At 33.3% G+C, this 14819-nt stretch overlaps 1 protein-coding gene across 1 annotated transcript in view; it reads right to left on the bottom strand.

Moving 5' to 3' along the window:
- Positions 1-7560: 7560 nt before the first annotated feature.
- Positions 7561-14819, bottom strand: part of LOC113513129 (membrane-bound alkaline phosphatase-like) — a 39200-nt gene continuing 31941 nt past the window's right edge. Inside the window, exons 4-8 of the mRNA XM_026897106.3 lie at positions 13333-13502; positions 12460-12618; positions 12092-12260; positions 11153-11476; positions 7561-10561 (exon numbers count right to left, since the gene is read on the bottom strand). Coding sequence (XP_026752907.2) covers positions 10290-10561; positions 11153-11476; positions 12092-12260; positions 12460-12618; positions 13333-13502 — 1094 coding nt within the window. The 3' untranslated portion in view covers positions 7561-10289. The remainder of the gene's footprint in view (positions 10562-11152; positions 11477-12091; positions 12261-12459; positions 12619-13332; positions 13503-14819) is intronic.

Raw genomic sequence — 14819 nt, 5'->3', positions numbered from 1 at the left:
TACTGAACTAATTTTGATAAAAATTTTATAAGATAAATCTATAAGTATACATATAAAAAAATCTAAATCGGTTTGTCACTGATGGATAATGCATGAGGTGGCAGACTTAAAAAATACAACCGATTTGAGAACTTCTTTCTTTTTGAAGTCGTTCGAAAAACAAATGATTTATCTGATGAAAATAATTTACATTATTCGATACGCCATCATTAGTGTCGTTACGTTTCAATAAGGAATAAATCTGATTATCTCTCTCGAAGCTAAGGTTACCCGGAAGAGATCGCTATTTAGCGATGAGGCCACCAAATATTGCGTCTTTACCTTGATTTTTGTAATGCTTTTTTGTCTATATATTTTATGTAATCGTATCTTTCTTGAAGGACAGCAATAAACTTTTCATTCATTCCCTCATGACAATTGAAGGGTACAGAGATATTATATTATTGTTTCATAACTTTCGAAATCAAATAATAATGCATTATATTTTGTTTACGACGATTATATTAAACTCTATCATCTAACCCTCTCTGATACAAACATGTAGAGATACAGAGTTACAGACTGATTTACAGAGTACAGAGGAATATGACCTGAGGTTTTAGAAATGGCAACGCATGGAGGCTATCATAAGTATACTCTATTATGTCCATGGTACTGCTCATGTCTATAGGCGACGGTTACTACTTCCTATCATGTGGGCTGTTAGCTTGTTTGCCATTCTAAGTTGCATAAAAAATGTAGTGTTATAACTTTTAAATATTGAGGAATATATATATTCCTCAATATTTAAAATACGTTATACAAGTAAAGTATGGAACTAACTCCCAGTAGCAGTGTTTCCGAACAAATACGACATTGAAACCTTTAAGATAAGAGTATATTCCTTCCTAAAAAGCCGGCAACACATTTGCATTCTTCTCTGATGTTGCGGGTGCCTATGTGCAGCCGTAATCATTTAGGCGGGTTGTATACTCTTTTGCCCGCTATAAAAATATATTTCAGTGAATTAGGTAATATTTTCAGAATTCCATATCACTGGTTATTTGACTACAAATATGTTATTTAATTCCGCTACCATTAGTATCTGTGCGATTGCTAACACTCGAAAATTTACTATTTCAATCCCCGAATTCCATTTATTCAATGCACGTTTTACAATATGTATTTGAGCTCTAAACGAGCCAAAGCAAATTAATAGATCAAAATAATCTCAATCAAATAATAAAAAAAAGAAAATTAATAAATTATTGCATCGTTTAATAAATGTGATTTTCCTCTTTAAATTATTTACAATTTGCAAGTAATAAATTGCCAGGTAACAGTAAATTGTATTTTTTTTTTATAATGGTAAAATTAGTTTAGTATGATTTAGAATTGAGCTACTCCACACCATCTTTGTTCTGGGAAGCTTGTTTAATAAAAGTAAACTATAATGCAGTTTACAGTCGCTCAATACAGAGATATGGTTGTTCAATACGCACCATCTATGACATCTGTTAGAACTATCTATATATAGTTACAATTAATAGATCCGATAGAAATCGCTCGGCTGGGCAGCGTTCCTCAAATACTTGAAAGTTTAAAGACGAAGGTCATTAACCAGTGCGTGTCGCCAGTGATAACCTATGGAATCGAAACATGGTTCTACACGATTGCCCGTATGCAAAAGCTTCAAATTACTCAGGGGTCTATGATGAGGGCTGTGCTCGGAGTCGCTCTAATTCTCATCAGCCAGTATGCGAGCTTCGATATATTGACTTGCAAATTTGTCATTTGAAAAAATAAACTTGTCGAATTTTACAGAGTAGCAATAAATTATTTAGAAAGTGTCCAATTTTATTAAATTTTATTATGTTTCATATATTGTGATTGCTAAAGGAGCCAATTGGGAAACCGTCAAGCTCTCTTAGTTGGTAAACATAATAAAAAAATAAGTATATTATCACCTTGTTAGTAAAGTAACTCGTTCCCATCAAATTTTACCTTTGTTCATCGTCTTGTCTTCTCGGGTCCGTAGTGAGGGTCAAATTCATGTTAATTCAGCAGTAGCATTGTGCTGCCACGGATTCCTTTATTTTATATTATACTAGCGGCCCGTCCCGGCTTCGCACGGGTGGATATTTTAACATTTTAAAAAGTGGCCATTAAGGCTGCACACGCGACGGAAGCTTAAAAATGGAGTAACTTCTCCCGTTTTCCCAACATTTCCCTTCACTGCTCTGCTCCTATTGATCGTAGCGTGATGAAAAGTATACTATAACCTGCCCAGGAGTATGAAGAATAATTGTACCAAGTTTCGTTAAAATCTGTCAAGTAGTTTTTGTTTCTATAACGAAACATACAGACAGACAGACAGATAACAAAAATTTTACTGATTGCATTTTTGGCATCAGTATTGATCACTAATCACCCCTGATAGTTATTTTGGAAATATATTTCATGTACAGAATTGACCTCTCTACACATTTATTATAAGTATAGAAGATATAGATTATAAAACAAGTTGACGCATATACCGAATCACAACGGCATGCATCATTCTTCAATCATTAATAATTATATCACCGTGAATAAATTATTCATCATCATCATATCCGCCTTTAACTGTCCACTGCTGAACATAAGCTTCTCCCTCAGGGGGTTTTGCTAGTGATTTCTATGCTTGGCATTCAGATTGGTGACTGCAGTTAGGCTTTGGTGATGTTTTAAGAGGGACGCCGCTGCCCATCCTTCGTCTTCCCTTAATCGCCTCTTACGACACTCACGAGAAAAAAGGAGTGACCTTTTCTATGCTGGGGCCTCACGTCAGGATTAAATCATTATTATTACATTTAAATTACATTACATTTAAATTTAACATCAGAGGGAGACTTTGTACAAAAGTCGATTGCTTGGGTACCTCTGTCCCATTCGTGTTTCAACCGTGAAGTAGTTGTGTTTGCATGGCTGTGTTTCGGTTTGAAGGGTGGGATATGGGGTGAATTTACAGGGTACAGAGGAATAACACTTCAGTCCTCAGGAATGGCAACGCATGGGGGGTATCATGGGCGAAACAGTATACTCTGTTATGTCCATGGTACTGCTCGTGTCTATAGGCGACGGTTACCACTTTCCATCAGGTGGGCCGTCAGCTTGTTTGCCATTCTAAGTTATATAAAAAAAAAATACTTATTATTTTTTAATAATAATTAAACAATTTAACATTACTTAAATAAACAACAACTCCAGAATTATTATTTAAAACGTGTTCACTAAAATTTCATTTATGAAACATGATGTACTTAAATCTAAGTATTCTGAAATTTGAATGATACATTAAATGAACTCATAGCAATAATTTGTTTGTTTTTGGAAAAAAACTTTACACATACACGTTACACTTAATATACAAGTTACTACAGTTCGGTATTCTTATATGTTATGCCTTTGATTCTTTGTTGTGTGGAGACACTCTGTCTATATAATCTAAAACTAGACTTTTTTTTATACCACTGAGGTTGCAAACAAGCATACGGCCTACCTGATGGTAAGTGGTTACCGTAGCCTATGAATACCTGCAGTACCAGAGGCATTACGCGTGCGTTGCCGACCCTGAAGAAACCTTTTTACCCCCTTTTTAAGAACCCCATGCTGTAGTCTCTTGGGAAAACCTCGGCAGGGAGCTCATTCCACAACCTGAGTGTTCGTGGGAGGAAACATCTCATAGATGTCATAAGAAAGGACTAAGGGAACTTAATGGTCGAGGGATAGGCAGCAAAGTCCGTCTTAAAACATCACCAAGTCCTAATTGCGGTTGCCAACAGTCTGCCAAGCGTGCAACTACTGGCAATACCCTCTTTATAGGGGAGAAATATATTCAACAGTGGACAGTTAACGACTGAGATGATGATGATGATGATGTACGGTTTCTAATTATCAAAACTGTCAGAAAATTATCCAAATTCTCCCATTCTTGTCCAAAAATTTCCCAGACAATTTATTTTCTCCAAAATTTCACGGAGACAATCAAATTTACCCAAAATTACGCAAACAAATATTCAATCTGGCAACACTGCTGTAAGGCAAAGTCATGGCAAACTGTTAGTAAATAACAATTTAACTATAACATATAAATATTCAAACGTTTAAGAAATAGTCAGTCTTCTAATGCAACACATAAGAATGTTGCCTAGCATGTAATATTCAAGTGAAAGGAATTAGGTAGATTAGTTTAAGAGGGCCGTAATATATGTACTATAATATTTTATATTCCCACTTATATTGCTATTATAAACTAGCTTTTTGTCCGCTACTTTGTACGTGTGGATTAAGAGGGAGGAGAGCGTGTTGGGGGGGGGGGGGGAGTATAGCAATATCTATATAATGTAGTGACAATATCTATACATATATTGGCCCAATAACAGATATATTAACTATTGGTTATCTAAAATCGAAAAGAAGAACCTGCTTGTAATGAATTATTTAATTAATGGCATTGCGATACTGTCCATACCAGTAGAATAAAGATATCCGACTGGTATTGGCGATATCGCAATGGGTGGTTATCAATCTCTAAATGATCTCAATATATAGATATCGGATATTACCCATGCTTAGTGTGGATTTCAAATGTAGGAAGATTAATGAAATACACCATTTTTATTAGATGTATCAACATACATCTGTTTTCTTTTAACCAAAAGTTGTCTGTAAGAGATTGCCGTAGCGATAAGATCGCCTTTTGTACCGTTATTCAATCTGTATTTATGTTACTGTATTTCACTTGAATTATTCACTTGTCATTGTATATTTTTATTTATGGTGCAATAAAGAGTTAAATAAATAAATAAATAAAATACATCACACATTTTAAGTTACACCTTCAGGAATATAAGTGTGAAAACAATATCTCTCTGGTAATAATTAATGATAATAATAATTAATGATAATTAATAAATAACAAATTCTGTTAATTGTGGTAAACCAGTTATTGCGAATTAAATATTAAAGTACTAAACTGATTTTGATACAATATCTATGGGAAAAATCTATAAGCATATCCATTGAGATACTCGTAAAAGAATATCTTTCCAAATCCTCTTACAACAGACGGTGTTTTGAGGTAACAAAGATAAAAAAAGATTACAACAAAATCGAGACCCTCCTTCTTTATCAAGTCGGTTGATAATGGATATAGAAAGAAAAAAGAAAGAAATAATTTAATCGAAGAAGCATGCGACCCACACAGTAGCGCACAAAACGAGACGAAATAAAAACAAAACAAACAAAAATAGTATACAAATAGAAAGCAATTAAATTCAATTCAGTTTAATTAAAGTCAAAATAAAAAAAAAAACAATAAAAATAATAAACGAACAAACAAACAGTAGGATAACTCTTGAATCCAACATCGATGCAATCCCAATCTATTGCCAATGACAATTTAATACTGCACTCATGTTACAACAATTCCGTGGCCACCTCGAAGATAAGGTGAAGCTGGCATCTAAAAAACTCGGTGTGCTCAATAGAGCGAAGCATTACTTCACGCCGGATCAGCGATTAATGCTGTACAAATCGCATATCCGGCCCCACATGGAGTATTGCTGTCACTTATGGGCCGGAGCACCTAAATACCAGCTTGAACCTTTCAACTCGTTGCAACGACGAGATGAGAATTGTCGATGATCCCAGGCTCACAAGCGGTATCGAACCCTTAAGTCTTAGGAGAGGTTTTACCTCACTCTGCGTGTTCTATCGCCTGTACAATGGATTGTGCTCAGAGGAATTGTTCAATATGATGCCCACAGCCACTTTCTACCATCGTACGGCTTGCCATCGACAGGGAGTTCGTCCTCATGTCCTACAGCCTCAATGGTCGCATACTGCGCGGTCTCAGAGATGATGATGCAGATATTCATAGGCTACGGTAACCACTTACCATCCGGTGGGCCGTATGCTTGTTTGCCACCTCAGTGGTATAAAAAAAAACAACAGTTAGGAATAAATAAATAATAGGATAAAAATAATTCGTAACATTATAACTTACGAAATACGTTTATTCTGTGAAATGGGCTTTTATTTGTTTTCAAAGACGCCATGTCATATTCAATGTGATTAAAGAAATATGTTTTTCAGCGTACTAACAGCGAAATGGGAATGTACATATTGAATCATTCTAAGAAATATTAAATGAATAATTGAATATACTCGTAACATAAAAGAAATCCAATAATCTTTTTTGCCATTTGCCAAGCCATTGTCTGTCTAATGTTGAACATAAGTTTCCGCTATAGACTGCCACAAGGAATAGTCCTGAGTCGCTTGCATACACTGACTTTTTGCAATGCATTTGAGGTTGTTACTCCATCTGGTGGGGAGTCGTTTTATATTTTTTATTGCGTTTTCTCATCATTTCCTTTTGACCTTTGTAAATGCATAGATAGTGGTTTCTTTAAAGGATGAAAATACAGAGGTAAGACAGTAGGTACGGTAGTTCCGCCTGAAATATCCGTATAAGAGGGGGAAAGGGATTGTTAGCAATGGAGTTTGACAGTCCCATTGCTAGCAATATGCCCTATTAAGTCGATCTCCACGTGGTTCCCCCTGGAAACCATCGTGTTAAATTCTTGTAAAATCCATCACGATGGGGTCACTGACCTGCTTCATCTTCACCTATCATCCTTTATTGGTGCCCCGCCGGAGTATACCGATAGCGCGGGTGGGGTTGCCATTCCATTATTACACATAAAAAAAATCGGTATATGATAATGGAAAACCAGTGAATGATGATAGGTGAGGATGAAAATAGGTCAGTTAGTCAACCGTAATGAATCTATCTAAATTTAACTACAATAGTTTTCAGAGTGGACCGCTTAAAAGTCAACCTGAATATACTGTATATTGATATAATGTAGCCTCTAATTCCCATTAGCAACAACTTTTTCCTGTATAATGAAATATATAAATGAATGAAACGTCATCATCATAACAGCCTTTAACTGTTCACTGCTGAACATAAGTCTCCGCTTTGGAGGGTTTTGCCAGTAGCTGCCACACTTGAAAGGCGGATTGGCAACCGCAGTTAAATTTTACAGATGTTTTAAAAGGGACGCTGCCCATCTAAATGGGGCCCATCCCTCGCCCTCCCTTAGTCGGTTCTTATGACAACCACGGGAAAGGAAGTGGTGGCCTATTCTTGTGGATTCATCATGATGGGTAACGGACCTGCTTTTTCCTCATTTCCCATCCCTCATTGGTGTCCCGTCAGTGTTTACCGATAGCATAGGGTTACTATTCTATTATTGTCTATTAAAACATATCCCGACTACACACACGAAGTCGCAGTTAAAAGCTAGTTATAAAATAATTATGCCATCTATTGGTATTTTCAACATAACTTCATGGTTGTATCACCTGAAGCATTATGTTTTTTGAAGGTGAAAGTAAATGTTATTACTGTTTCAAGTCAAGAAACACAGATGACGCTTTTCCAAATGCAATGTAAAAAAAAAAAAAAAATGTAGTGTTTGTAAATTGACAAAAAAAAAAGTTAAGTAACAAACAAAATAAAACAATCACTTCTTATTTATACTAGATATTATTTATTTTTGTTTAAACATAATTAATAAGAATTATTTACATTATATCGTTTATTTATTTTGTTGTTCTAATAAACATCCAAATATGTCAATTTATTATACAAAAAACAACAAAAATAATAATTCTACTAATTATTTATATTACTTATCTAATATGTACATTATAATATTGAATTATATGGATAGAGTTTCTCCATACAAATGCTTCGAGAAAAACGGGTCAACTTTTTTATACAATTTTGCGTGATAAATAGTTATGAACGTTTCGTTTATAACTTTTGTACTTATTTTGTTTTATAATTTTTGCATCTTTCTAGTGCGTAAAAACTAATTTTATTTATTAAATAATTAAATATAGATACGTCGAGATACATTATATGCGTAAGTATATAGAACACTGATATAAAAAGAGTCAGCTAATTTGACAAAATGTTGACCCGTTTTTGAGACTTGATGCTCTATCTATATAATCTAAGATTGCATTATAGGAATGTAACGTTTTTAATACTATAACAGCCTAGAAATTATTGTACTATAATATAATTCTGTACTAGTGGCGGTTTACTAAAAAAATATTACCTATATAATAAATTTATATCTAAATTTATTATATAAATAAGAAAATTTAGATCTAATATTCCAATTTCATCAGTAGGTATTAAATTTTTAAAATAAGTCACTATTTATATTACTATTTGAAAATCAATTAATCAAAGAATTCCACCTATTATGGGAAAAAAATTATGAGAACCTTCTTCGTTTTTTGAAGTCGGTTGAAAATAGATTATATATATATATATATATATATATATATATATATATATATATATATATATATATATATATATATATATATATATATATATCTTTATTGCACTTGTAAGTTACATATAAAATAATGTATTTATAAATGTTGTCAGCAAGGGTGGACTTATCTCTGTCAGAGATCTCTTCCAGTCAACCCAGTACAGTACGAAAAAGATGTTTGTATGCAGAGAGAAGTTTTGGAAATGTCTTTATAGATTTTCATAATAGTTTTCATTTCATAGTTTGGTAGAAATAAAAAAAAAGTTATTCTTAAGTATGTCTGTTTATCTTGGTGTTTTCCATTTTGTAGTATTATTTATTTTATTATATTTACAAAAAAAAAAAACATATTTAGTGTTTGTTTGTAAAAAAATTCAAGAATTATTAAAATTCTAAATTTAATGGATTTAGGTGCCTTATTTGTTGCCTTTCTTATTTTCAAGGAATATTTAATATATTCCTTGAAAACTAGAATTTACTATAACTTTACTATTATATTTAATTAAATGCTTTTTTATTTTATTGATATCATATTTTCTATTCTAACTACAAGATTTCTAAAAGTTATTAAAATAATTAAAAGAAAAGGCACTTTTACCTTTTAAATTGTACACAAAAAGAAAAAATGCAAATTAGTAATAATCATTTTAAAATAAGTTTGATATTTGCTCATAGTTAATAGACACTTTTCTAATATAAATTGACCTGTCATAAATATCTACAGAGATCTACAGCTTATGAATAAAATACAAAGCAAAAATATACAGCAGGAAGCAATATTACTAATAAAAACTTAAAGGGTAACTAACACTTTATTTCTAACATGATTAAAATATTTTTTTCTTGCATAATAATAAAATATGCATGAAAGTAATATGAACTCATCGAAATAACCTTAAAAGTAAATATTCGATTTTTGGATTGGATCGAATTCGATTCAATGTTTGTCACAAATCAACGACATTCCGAGAACTGAGGGTCTACCATGAAATGATATTCCGAATTTTCGGACTCAATTTCGTGTTTTTGTTCATAACGGAATCGATCCAGTAAATGGAGTTTAACCTTTTGTTCGTCATAAATCCTACCATAAATGTCCAAAGGAATGATATTCTGGCATTTCAAATATTTTTTAAAGTATATATAATGTAATTTTCACATCAATTTGTGTTTCGTTCGGACCCGAAATTTCGGAAAACATTTCATGGTAGGCCCTCTGTTCTTAAATGTTGTACTTTCTGTATGTACTTTTATAATTTTACTATATAGAAATATATAGAACATTAATGATGCAATAATTTTGGTGCACTTCAATTTTTTAATATGAACTATAATAACAATAGGTGATGCTACGTGCTTAGAAATTGACAAAAAATATTACAATTTGAGTGTTGTAATAAAGAAATAAGCTTCGAGTTGATAGATGCAAGAATTTGGGAGAAAAAAGGAAAAAATTAAAGATTCAAATTTCAAAAATTGATAGTAAAATATCTATGAATAAAAAAGAACAAGGTAAATTATGTAAGTTGAAAATGCAAGTTTGAAAAAGAAAAAAAAAGGTTACAAGTTGAAAAAAATATTTCACTACTACAGAAAAATCTTTTAAATCTATGGAAATACATTCGTTCTCTCACTATGATGCTATTTATAATTATGTTACATTACTTATTTCTATGTAAATATTTATTAAAACCTGTGTTATATACAAAAGCATGATATTTCTTAATAGGAAACATTGTTGGAAAGAAATTATTTTACATTACTTATACGAAAACTAATTTTGAAAATTAGTATAAAAAAAATCACATATACAAATTGAAGAGCCCCAAAATGAATGCAAAACATTACTGCATGCGATTAAAATATAGACAAATCACAACCTTATATTTTTTAAGTCAATGGCTAATTATAATATAATCCTATTGTTATTACTATAGAAAATATACTAATATATAATATACTAGACTGAATATTGGTTCCACTAGATTTACAATTGGCATGCTGCTCATCACCGATACACATAGCGTATGCCATCAGATGAGGGATTACGTTTTGTTCGTAGCTAGAGGTGAACAAGTGCTGCCAGGGTCCTGATGCGAAGACAGCCACGTCCTCCCCGCCATGTGTCTCAGAGTCGAGGGGAACTAGGCTAGGGTACGAGTAATCAGGGTTTCCTAGAAAGTATTAAAATAAAGTAAATATACCAGCAAGGAGTCTTCGGTATTGGTATATACTAGTAATGGAAAAGATATATGTAAAGCTAAGAAAGAGATCCGAATACCGAATTCTCAAATACCGAATAGCGAAAAGAATCTCTTTGCCTATCCTATAAAGTATTTTGCGGTAACCAATCGGTATCAAGTTTAGATTCTTTCTAGTATTTATATTTTACTCATTTTCGATAAGTTATCTACGCCGTCTGGTCCCGGTATATTCCATTTCCGTGAGTGTCGTAAAAGGCAACTAAGGGTGGGCTAGGGACGGGTAGCAGCGTCCCTCTTAAAACATCTCCAAAGCCTAACTGCGGTTGTCAATCCGCCTGTCAATTTCTAAGACCACGTTATTACTTGACATCAGCTAAGATTGTGGTCAAACCAACTTCAATTATTATCATCATCTTCCTGCTATTATTTCAGTTATTTGGGGTCAACGTACTACAATTTTATTTATATTACACAAGGTTTTGACTTTTAGTTTTATGACCGTTCACCTGCCTGACTTCAATTCTTAGAAACTGATAAACGACTAACAATAAAATGACTTACGTGAAGTAAACATCTGATGTAAACTGACATCAACTCTTTTCCCATCAGCTCCAATGGAAGGTGCTTTACCATTAGCATAACTGATGGTAGTGTACGGTATTCCATCGTCCCCGTTCGTTGTATCCACCAGCCCTAATATATCGTTACCCCTTGAGGGGTAACCAGCTACAGTCATCGTGTGAGCGTGATCTGAACTGACTACTATCAAAGTGTCTTCCTCGTTGGTCATTTCCTTGGCTTTCTTTACAGCTTTAGAATACTCCACTGTTTCATCTAAAGCTAAATGCGCTAGACTATCATGGTGTGCGTGGTCTATTCTTCCACCTGTAATAATAATAAAAAATTGATTGTACCTATTTACTTTTAATTGATTGGTTTAATTAATATGTTGGGATAATTCAAGTTAATTATCATATTTGATTTCCACGATACAAGCTTTGCCTAGTGTGGGTCATAGCTATATTGTACCATAGGCTTATTTTGTTTAAGGTAAAGTTATTTTTATATACTTTACCTAAATGATCGGGTTGATTCTCGTATTTTATAATCCATTTTATTTTACAGTAACAATAGTAAAACAGAACTGTATCTAAACATTTTCAAGAAAAAGCTTTTATAATATAATCCGCCATTTTGTGGTGGCGGCCATTTTGAATATATACTAAATGTTGATATTGCATAATTATTATATTGTCACCATAATTAAAGATGTAAGCAAAATTTCAGTAAAGTCGGTCAGAAGAAACTGGCTCATTTTACGAGATTTGATTTCAACTAATATAGAAACAAATATTGCAAGTTCATTAAAAGCTTGAAAGAAAATCTTTCTTTCTAATATAATAATATTGTGAATAGACGATGTTTGTACATAGAAGATATTTAAGAAAAGTTGATATGAGTGGTATATAGAAATAAATGGGAAATAAAAAAAAATATTACCTTCAACGAAAAGAAAATACCCTTTGGTACTTTTGCTGAGCATTTTGATGGCGATCTCCACCATCTCCTCGAGAGTAGGTTGGTTGCTGCTAGATTTGAGGTGGTATGCCATATGGTCGTCATGGAATAAGCCCAGTAGGTATTCTGGGAGTTCATCTGAGTTGTATACCTGGGAATAAGATAGTAATGGATGCATTGGTTGTTTATTTGGATTTAACTTAATTTTTTATGACACAGCCGAGTGCATCAAATATATAATAATTTTGAGAGTTAACTGTTACACTAACTGGTGATTTAATCGATAACCGACAAATTTTTATGTGCATCATCAAAAAGTTAAGGTTAATGAAAAAGCTAGGATGAAGGACCTTCATTAGTTCACTCTTGTCATTAACGTATGCGTACGACACGTTCCTCTCCACTTTGTCTTTCTGCCACTTCTCTATCAGGTCCACGCCGTCAAGTCTTCTGCCTGTACTGCCTGTTACGTTGGGGAGGAATTCTTGTCTTCCGCCACCAAGTATAATCTGGAAAGTTAGAGAGGAAAGGGATTGTTAATAATGAGCTCTAATAGCCCCATTGCCAGCCCTATGAGGTTAAAATCCAGGCAGTTCCTGTTGTTACTGTTGTTGGTTCCTGTCCTTCCGGGTAATTCTTGTTGAATTAGTTATGATAGACCAAATAACCTGCTTTCATACTAACTTATCATCCGTTACTGATGACCTGCCAGCATATGTATATCGACAATGCAGGCAATTATCCTTCCTTTTACATTCATAAAAAAAATTGGAAATACAATTTGTCATAATTGTAGAGTAAAATAATCAATGATCATTTTAATTCTAAGGAGACACATGTTCAGTATTTTTATTTTTATTATTTCGAAATTTTTGAAGTTTTTTTAATTGTTTCTTTAGAGAAATATGGCTGTAACCCTGTAATTAACTTTAAATGCGCAAATAGACAAAATTATTTATTTTTTTCAATAAAAAATTTCGAAAGGAATAATCAAAATACTTGACAGCTTAACTTTTTATATGGTCCTTTGAATGGAAAACAAGCTGAGTTAAGATTCCTGAGGCCTATGCTATTAGGTTCATTAGGTATTACGTTCATAACAAATTTCATAATTGCTTAACCATTAAAGCGCTAAAAGTTAATTACTCCTAAACAAACATAGAAGTAAATTCATTTTCACATTTAATATTATTAAGGATAGTAAGTAGGTATGGATTTTTTACCTTGAATCTGCGGCCTGGCTCATTGAAAACCAACTGATGAGCGATGTCCTCGCAGCCCATGGCGAGACATTCGTCTGGGACGTCAGCGTCCGACTCCCAGTTGCGTTCAGAGCTGTGTGCGTACATGCCTGCTGGGGAAGCATGGGTCACACGTGTCGTTGTCACCAGACCTGGTAATCATGAGGAATAATATAAAGAGGCTAAATTACTACACACATGCGTAAGCGCACATTCGCGCACCCACACACGGATACGCGCATGTACTACACACACACATCCAATCACGTCCGCATGAGTACTTCAGTTTAATTAATTTCTTTGCCGATTATTTATTTATTTGTAAATTGCTATGTACATTTACAGTATTCCAAAATATGTAGTGAGTCATAGCTTTATTTTGCAAACTTAAAAAAATTAAACAACATTTGAAAAAATATCTAATTTATCAATAAATATTTTAATATCTGGCTGCTGAGTAATCAGAAAATTGAGCAGAGAAATAGCCTGATAAGTGGGAGCACACTGAGCAGTACAGGTGCGAACCGGCGGTGCCGATAGTAGTCGACGTGCACGCAATCACATGCAGCGTTGCGGTGCGTACAAGGAACAACGGCTAAGACTTGCAGGATTGTCTATTCTGCAATTGACCATTGTATATATTTGCATGACTATGTTTAAATAAGAAGTGTTGAATATGGCTGTATAATTACAATGTACAGAGCTATTACAATTCTCAGGGATGACAATGAATGACAGGTACAGTAGGTGTCATAGTTCTCTAATCTTCATATTCCATCCACCATTTTCCATCAGGTGGTTCGGCTTTTTTTTGCCATTCGTGCCATGAAAGAATTATGATTCTGTTTGGACGTTTGTCACTCAGTCAAGTCAATTGAGATTTGTAGACGATGCGACAAACAGATAATCGACTCGGCGGGTATCTCGTGACGCATTGGTAGTACGCGACTAACCATTCAAGTGTATGATATATGTATTCTATATTAAAAATATATATAAAAAATTTTAGGAACTTAAATGGGCAATTCGAATCCTAGCTTAAACTTTTGAATTAGTCTAATTTATGTTTGGATTACTTCAAAATTATTCTAGCTTGCTTCATACTATAGCGGAAACTGGCATCACAGGCCTCTATAACAAATGCAGACTAAAAACTTTTAATATTAGAGGGCGCCATTCTCACATACACTCTAAACAAATAGTCGAAATTTATTAATAATTTAAATACATTCATAAAGAGTCAAGCTACTTTAATTTACTATGTACAGTTTAATACTAATGATACAGATTAAGTTTTATTAAATATTTCATTTCTGAATTTATAATCATAAATTAACACATAAATATATATACATATATGTAGAAAGAAGAAGAATGTGGAAGAAGCGAAAGAGGTTTCTTTGAATCGAAGCATTTGACGTTCCATTGTTTCTGTCTACCCTAATGGCAGACAGGCGTGACAGATATGT

Source organism: Galleria mellonella, unplaced genomic scaffold, assembly GCF_026898425.1.
Source record: "Galleria mellonella isolate WM207_F2 unplaced genomic scaffold, CSIRO_AGI_GalMel_v1 utg36, whole genome shotgun sequence".
NCBI lineage: Eukaryota > Metazoa > Arthropoda > Insecta > Lepidoptera > Pyralidae > Galleria > Galleria mellonella.
Note: the sequence above shows the minus strand (reverse complement) of the source record. Positions and strands in the feature narration are given on the sequence as shown.